Raw genomic sequence first — 8434 nt, forward strand, 5'->3', positions numbered from 1 at the left:
GCAGCTCCGGGGATACTCACCATGGCATCACGCACCTGTGAGCTTAAATTGAAAAGAGAAACAAGTGCACTAGCCTGAGCACAGTGAGAGAGTCGGAGAGAGATGGAGAGGCAAACAGGCCTGCATTCGTATTCTGTGGCTTAGGCCCTGGGGAAACGAGAATGAACACGGCTGACACAGTCCCCGCCCCGCTAAGCGAGACGGCATGCGGCACGCACTGCCTGCTAGGGGTTTTCCATTGGTTAGTTCATTACCCCTTGTCACCACCTCTGGAGGTGTGTGCTTTCATCACTCCCATTTCGTGACGGAGTTAACTGAGGCTCAGAGAAATTGTCACGTGCTCGAGGTCACACCTCAGTTAGGTGAGAGAGCTGGGGCTGATGCTTCAATCTTCCTGTTCATTTCTACATTTTAAATTGTTGAAAAGTTGCAGGGTGGAGAGAGGTTGGGAGGGAGAGAGGGAGGGTGGGCACAGGGGCAGAGAGAAAAAGAATTATAGAGAATGAGCCCACAGGCTAGAGAGACAAAGATGCTCTCCAGGCCTGTGTGAGCACTCGAGACCCTTCCCCGGGCAGGAGGCAAATGAGGTCATTAAATCCATCTGTGCAGATGGGGGACCCTCTGGGGGAAGTTATATGCAAATGTCATGATGCAATGAGGTGAAATCCGCTCGCGTCAGCCCAGGCTGGGGCTCAAGCAAGGACAGCACTGTGCTCTTTGGAAAGACAGATCCTCTGCTGTGTGGGGACTGGGCTCTTTCTCACGGTTTCTAGAAAGGACAGCCAGCCCAAGGTCACACCGCGTGTGAAGGGATGGACTCGGAACTGAAACGTGGGCCTCTCACTTTCCCTTTTTAAATTTCTTTTAATTTTTTTCTAACCTTCATAATATATACATATATCGAATTGTCATGTCGTATGCCTCTCGCTTTTTCCCATGCTGAAATCCGCTCCCGAGATCCTTCAGCCAAATTTTTCTGCAAAAGTCTCTCTGTGAAATGTTCCCCAGCAGGATTTAAGCCCCCTAGAAGGTGGTCTGAGCTTGCTGACAAATGCTTTTGTTGTTTTCATCATTGCCTCTCAAAATCAAAATTACCGATATATGCAGAGTTATGTTTTCTTAAAAGACCTTGTCACGTCCTTTATATCACTTGATCACCACAACAGCCCTGTAAGTTAGATATTCCATTGTACAAGTCTATTAACCAACTCTGGCGTAGTACATTACAATTTTTCACCCATGATTTCATTCGGCCCTCAGAGTCCACAGTGCAAGGCCTGTCCTATTCTACTGATTCCACAGCTAGGAACCTGGGGCTCCAGGGGAGGTTGCTTTTTCTACTTTAAATACTAGATTTGTCACTTATTACTTTGGGCAAATGCCTGCCCCTTTCTCCGCCTCAGTTTCTCCTATAAAAGGGTGATTGTTTTAGTGTCTATCTTACAGAGTTGTCAAAGGATTCAGTGTTTTCCTGTTTGGAAAGCATTTAGCACTTTGCCTGACCTGTAATAAATGCCCCTGAAAATGGGAAGTGCTATGATAATGACCATGGTGACCTTGATAAAAGTTATCACAGGGCTAGTAAGAAGCAGAGTCATGTCTTGAATCTGCTGCTCCCCAAACCCAGTGATCTGCCCTGTGCCCTGCACTGCCTCTCTGGAATTTGCTGCTCCGGCCTCAACCACCTGGCTCACTTCTTCTATCTTTCTCTCTGCAGGTCACCCCCTTCCCTATGTCTTGTGACCTACAGGGTGACTGTGCTTGTCGGGACCCCCAGGCCCAAGAACACAGCCGGAAAGACCTCCGAGGATACAGCCATGGCTAAGGAAGGACAAGGAGTTGTCAAAGAATTCCCAATGCCAGGACCCGCATCCCTTTGGTATTGATTTCACAGTCAGCTGCTCAACGGAATGGCCTCTCCACACCAGGGATCCTTAGCACCCAACCGGTCTGCCTTTAATTTCACCCAGGAAGGACTCGTAGTGGGGGCACGTGAACCAAGTCTTGCCATGCTGAATGATGGAATGGAATCCCATCCCAAAGTCTTAGACGGATTGCATATACGGCGTGCAGTCCCTGAGCCTCCTAAAATTCTAACCGTTTGTCACACGACCACAGCAAGAAACATGTATGTAGGAGTTACGTATCTAGGAGTGCGCCCACCTGCGGTTAGTAGGTGTGCCTGCGTACGCACCCGCGCGGACACCCGCGTGAGGGCAGCTTTGGAGACTGAGCAGAGAGAGACGGGGGCAGACTCAGTCTTTCCTCTCCCAGGCTCCTAGCCGACACTGTCCTTGGGAGAAAGAGAGTTACAGAAACTGCCAAGACCAAGTGCTGAAATGCTAAGATAGCTCACAGCCTGTGGCTTACAGTATGGAAGGTGTGCACAAGGGTGCAGTCCTTCGGGATTGGACGTGAAACGGTCTCTGATCACCTACCTTCTAGGGAAGTAGGACCCAGGAAGAGGTAAAGAATCCAAGGTATGCAAAGCCCCCAAATTCTTCCGCTGCCATGGGGGATTTTACCCCAACTCCAGGGTTCGAGGCCAAGCTGGAAATGGCTTAGGATTGCAATGTCAAGGTATTATAACAGCCCCCTGCTTGAGGCTTGAGGCCATAATATCCCTCCCATTCCCCAAATCTTGCCTTGGGACCACATTTGCTGCTACTTTTCCGGCTGCTCTATCCTATACATTGAGTACCCCAAGATGGTAGGACTAGGTTAGGAAAAACCCCACACAACCAAACAGTCTGCCTTAAAAGTGACCCACATTTTTCCACAGCTCCTCACCTCTTAGCCCTTCTGCAAGAGAAGACCCCTCATAGGCCCACGTGGTGAGAAGTGAAGTCCCCCATGGGTGGGCTTCTCATTCTGGAAGGGAACTGAGGGACTTAAGATGCTGGAACCCTCACTGAGAGTCCAGAATGTCTAAGCCAGTGTTCGCTCTTATAACCAAGTGGAACAGTGTTAAATTTCTATGATGTTGGAGCCCTCCAGAGACTGCTGGAATTTTAGGGACTCTTGAGTGATCATCCTTATCCAAGCCTTCCTGCCCCTCCAGGCTAGAGCAGGCTTTGGGTCTGAGGACCTCACTGCTGCCCCGAGTAGCTAGAGTCCTGGGACAGACAATCGTCTTGGATGGGATCTGTCTGGACTGTGTTCCAGAGGGGCTGTCAGAGGGAAGCCAGAGTTCACAGCCTCGGTCCCCAACACCCCAGCACGGCCATCGTGCTTTCCACAGTCTTCCAGCTCCCGGTACACCAGCCACACCCGTGGTGGGGCAGCCCTTCCCTCTCTCCTGTGCTCAGCCTCCAAAAGTTAAGAGGAAATTAGCCAAACGCGCATAAAAGCCTCCACCTCTTTGGGGTCCTCTTTGCCTCTGTTCAGCCAGTTACCTGTCCACTCCTTTTGAATTAACATGGGAAGAGATGAATCCAGAATGAGGTGGAGAGAATGCTTAAGTTTGACGTGATTTTTGAAACTGGGAAAGTGAGGCGATGGGAGTGTCTAAACTAGATACATCGCGTAAAGATTGCTACAGATCATCTCAAGTCTAGTGAACCAACAAAAACAAAGTTTAGCATAGAAATGGAAAATACTAGGCACGTGGGCTGACCCTCCTCATTCCTGCATCTGACGCAGGCGTTGTTAATCAGCTATAGCCCTTTTTCCAGGGACCAAAAATAACTTCAGAAACCTTCTTACTGTATCACTCCCAACAGCAATTACCTACTGATCAACAACACTTGAGAAGATATCTATTGGCCATCTGTGGTCTGTTATATTAAGAAATATATCAAGGTGCTTTTTGCACAGGTGCCCACAAATAAGGATGCAGTGCTTAGGTAGTTTTGTGTGGCTTGTACCATATTACAAACTCTGAGATTGAGTTCTAGGCTCTCCACTGTTAAGGCCTGGCTCAGATCCTTTATATTTCCTCTTACAAACTTATATCTCATTTATATTCAGGGCATTTTTTTTCCTCTAATTACCAGGGCCAATCCTTGGCAAAATAATAATAATCATATAAGCATTGATCCCATTTTGTACCCCTCCCCAGTATCTTAGAACTCTTGCCAACTCTTAAAGCCCCTCTTTTGCCCTAGCTGAGTTATCAACGTGGGTGGTGCTAGCTAGGAAGGAACAAACTAAGAAAGGTAACAGAGTCAGCCCTCCCAGTTGCTTTTTTTTTACATCAGTAAGTAGTGCAAAGCCTAGGAGACCCAAAGACAACATTACTAACGGTGGGGTGGCAGGAATCACAGAAGAACCTCACCAGCTTCCCTGAAATCGACTCTCATGCTCTTTCCTCCTTCACTTGCACACACACTTCAGCTGAGAAGAGTTTCCTGAAGGCTGACTTCTACCTTCAGATTCTCGGGTTGATCGAGCCCTTATGAGCAAAGAGCCTTCCGGTCTCCTCCTTGCCATCATTCAAACCTGTTACTCACAAATTCATGTTTGCCAAGGATATTGCGTGGGAGAGGCTGCTTGACTGACAGTCAGCCTTGGGCCCACATGCAAGGTGTCATTAATAGGCCCTTCTCAAACCTTAGTGGAGGACAGTCAGCTCTGTTCATGCAATGCACTGATTCTCGGTTTCATTTTCTTTCTGGGGATAAACTCAGTATCTCATCCCCTGATCATCATCTCCAGTTTAGGACAGTGGAGTACTCACAAGGAGGCAGCTCTGAAACACTTGTCTGTCAGCAGCTCAGAGGTCCTAAAGCACTTGGAGGTTCTGAAGATGTATTAGCTTCTTCAGAACTTGGAAGTTCTGAAGAAGTATTAGCCTGTTAACAGCAAGAAAGAAAAGATAAGGTGGACAGTTCTCCAAGCCTTCTCTTAGGAAGACTTTCCAAGCCGCAACCCTACTGGCTGCCAGAGGACTTGCATTACCCCCCAGATTCTGTGCCAACCACCTTTTAAGGGAAGACTGTCCTTGGGAAGTCCGTTCTGGTGGCTGAATTGGGGTGTTATGAAAGGGAGAGATCAATGACTGTAAATAGTAAGGCTCTGAAGATGGAGGGTATCAGCTGCTAGTCCTGGCTTCAGCATGTTGAGTCACTGCCTAGACAGTTCTCTTGGTCTTCTTCCCACCTTGGCCAATGCTTCAATGCTATTTGTTGAAAATAATTCTTTGAGACAGATTTCGGCTACCTCCCTTCCAGGTTTGATTTAACTTGGTTCTAACTGTTAATTTGTTATAGGTCTTACCTGTGTTAAGGAAGGAAAGAAAGAGAGGAAGAAAGAGAAATAGAGAAAGGAAGGAAGGAAACCATAAATTCAAGTGAACAGTTTGTTTTGTTGTTTTTTTTTTTTTCTGGAACTACTTCAAGTGGGAAAATAAAAAGAAGAAATTGATGGTGACAGGGCTGTACAGATAGAGATTAATAGAAGATAAGGAGATTAAAAGTAAATAAAATGCATGATTAAAAATAAGAATTTAAAAAAAAAAACTATTTTTGTGCTTTCTGAAGGACATTGTTTATTCTACAGACTCAGTAGGTAGACACAAGCATAAAGGTTTCCCTAGCAGGAGTAGAGTGGGATTTTATATTGCTGTCTGTTTTTTTCTGTACATTGTGGTAGGTCCAGGAAATAAGGCATCTTTCCCCTTAATATGTAGTTGTTGTTTGGTGGGGGGGGGGGGATTTTGTTTATTTGTTTGGTGTCAATCAGTGATAGCAGGGAATGGGGAGGGCTTGAAACTGGTTTTTCCAAATATTAAGGGGACATATTGTGTCACACTTTTCACATTATAAAATGTTTGTATTTACCATTAGAGCACTGGGCTTTGTAAAGTCTGCACTTAGAATCACACTGCACAGTCCACTTTCCTAAAAAGCTGCTACATGACCAGACAGGTAATTCCCGCGGTTTTTGAGAAACAGAACAAACAAAGCAAACAACAAACATAAAACCAAAAAGCAAAGGAATAAAAGCCTGTTCTTGTAATTTGCTCAAGTTTCGCCAAATTCCTACCCATTGTTCAATCTTTAAAAGAAATGTGTACTAGCCAAGAGAGGAATTGTGTCCCTAGAGTAAGAACACAGAATTCTTGACTCCAGGTAGCAGTTTGCTCAGTGATCTTGAACAAGTCATCATATTGCGTCTCCATTTGCCTCAGTTTCTCCAGCTGCAAAATGGGGATACTACTACTTACCTACCTCACAGTGGGAGGGCGGGGATTGTGAGGCCCTGAGGTTTTAAAGGGGCTGTGGCAATCTGTGAGAGCCAAGGCTTGACACAAAGTCTATGGGTTACTTTTCAAGAGTGCACAGGCCCATTGGCCACTTAAGAAAGACAGGGAGTGCTCATTTGATATATCAAGGAATAAAGGTGGAGCTCCTAGATTAGAATCCACCTTAAGAGAGAGGCTTGCATTTGAGAATATTTCACTTGTAGAGAAATTGGACTTTCTCCCCCTTATTCTGGCCTTTACCGGTTCTATAATTTGATTAAAAAAGAAAGAAAGAAAGAAAGAAAACAGTGACTTCCTACCGTGTAAAAGTCAGCTTACTGCTTGTTCAAGACTTCTGGGCCATTTCCAACTTTATAGAGGAAGGGAGTCCCTAAAATCGCTTTTTCTTCTCAGACTTAAAATTCCACATCGAGTGTTCCATTAAAAAAAAGATAACAGCATTCTGAGTGCAAAGTCGGGGCTTCTTAAACTCTACACCAGCAGTCATTGAGGAGAAGTTTGAACAATTATTGACTTGCTTCCTTGGGTCTCTATAATCAATAACCTGTCCGCAGATATCTATCTATATAAAGATATTATATATAAATAAAAATTTACATATATATGCACATGTATATATAGTTGTACATATATGTGTGTATATATATACTTAAATGTAATATTTACAAAATAAAACTGTGATCTCGTCTAGAGAAAATGTATTCATATTACAAACTGCTCTTCCATATTTATGTATCATATTATACCTTTTTATTATTGTTATAATTATTATGGGTATTTCTAATTATTACGATGTTGAAATCTGTTTCACATCTTCTGGAAACTACCAAAAAATGACTTTCCATTGATGTGCTTAAAATCTGTTCTCAAGAGAATTCTACTGGCCTACTATAAAAAAGAAAAAAAAAAAGAAAACAGAAAATCTAAGCACCAAAAACAAAACACAATTCCAATCCTTTTTCTGTACCTCACGCGCATAAATTTGCTGCTCCTTTTTTGGGTTTTATTTTTTCCTGTTTATGTGTTTTTATGGATCTAAGTTAAGTCTTTCAGCAATATATAAAAATGTAAATAGTAAACTTTATTTATTAAGAATGTCATCTTTTTTAATTTATATTTACACAATTGTTCATCTAATTTATTTTTTCTATACAGTTTTAAATACTCAGACATATTTTGCTGTTCATGATATTTTTATCCTGTTCTCATGGATTTGTTTTTCCATACTGTTTTCTCTGGTCTCAATTACAGGTTAGATCTCACAAACAAATAATGTCAAAGACAGAAATATTTTGCCACTGTTGATTACTATACCTTAAAGTTCTATATTATGAAAATATATAATAGCTTGTATGCTTCAAAAGTAGTGGTGTGGTTTTTGTCTCTTGTGGAAATCTAAAAGACTCTCACATATACACACTAACATGGAAGAGAATCCCAGCACCTAGAATTAGAAGATCAATGGTAGCAGGAAGTTGAAACTAATATACACCCAATCTTCTACAGAAATAATTCCTGAAGGCATCTACACTTTGCATGTGCAAAAATTGAAAAACATTCTTACATGTTATAAGAAAGTTCAGTTTGAGCTAAAACGAGTATCACTTCCAGTCATGTCTAATATTTTTGATGCTCTCTCCAATGATAAACTTCAGCATATTCATTATTTTCATTTATTTTCTTCGTACTATAATTGAACACTCAGTCATCCAGTTTATCAAATGAACTGACAGCTGAGACCAAAGTATTGCTGTTTTTGAGCTGCCCACTGGATCTCATTTTTCATGAGATCACTTAGTAGCTACGCAATCTTTGGAAAGCTATTTGATTGCTTTAAAATTTAGTTTTCTTATCTGTAAAATGGAAATAAAAGTACCCATCTCATGAAGTTGTTGTTGGAATGAACTAAGATAGATATGCAAAGATTTTAGAACTGTGCCAGACACAGATTATATTAACTCTTGTAATGATTATTATGAGATACAGCTGCTTATGACAAGTATTAATAATGCACTAATTCTTCTAATATCGACTTGTTTTTTAGAAGCATAAAAACAAGATTCACTAAAGCATTCAAGTACTTGCACAGGCATTGCATGCACTGTACACTGAGCTATGGGCTGGCAGTACCACCATAATATAGGTTTATCTGCTGATACTTGAAATGTTGAATTCTGCACAAAAGAGTAGTTTGGGGACATCATTGTGAATGACATAAAAGGGCAGGGG

General features: G+C 42.7%; 1 protein-coding gene across 1 annotated transcript in view; it reads left to right on the forward strand.

Moving 5' to 3' along the window:
• Positions 1-5329, forward strand: part of PAPPA (pappalysin 1) — a 255828-nt gene extending 250499 nt beyond the window's left edge. The window contains exon 22 of the mRNA XM_022579137.3: positions 1718-5329. Within this exon, the coding sequence (XP_022434845.2) occupies positions 1718-1825 (108 nt within the window). The 3' untranslated portion in view covers positions 1826-5329. The remainder of the gene's footprint in view (positions 1-1717) is intronic.
• Positions 5330-8434: the final 3105 nt, after the last annotated feature.

Source organism: Delphinapterus leucas, chromosome 6 (genome assembly GCF_059928025.1).
Source record: "Delphinapterus leucas isolate spDelLeu-1000000601 "Yukka" chromosome 6, BTC_Dleu_Yukka2, whole genome shotgun sequence".
NCBI classification, from domain to species: Eukaryota; Metazoa; Chordata; class Mammalia; order Artiodactyla; family Monodontidae; genus Delphinapterus; species Delphinapterus leucas.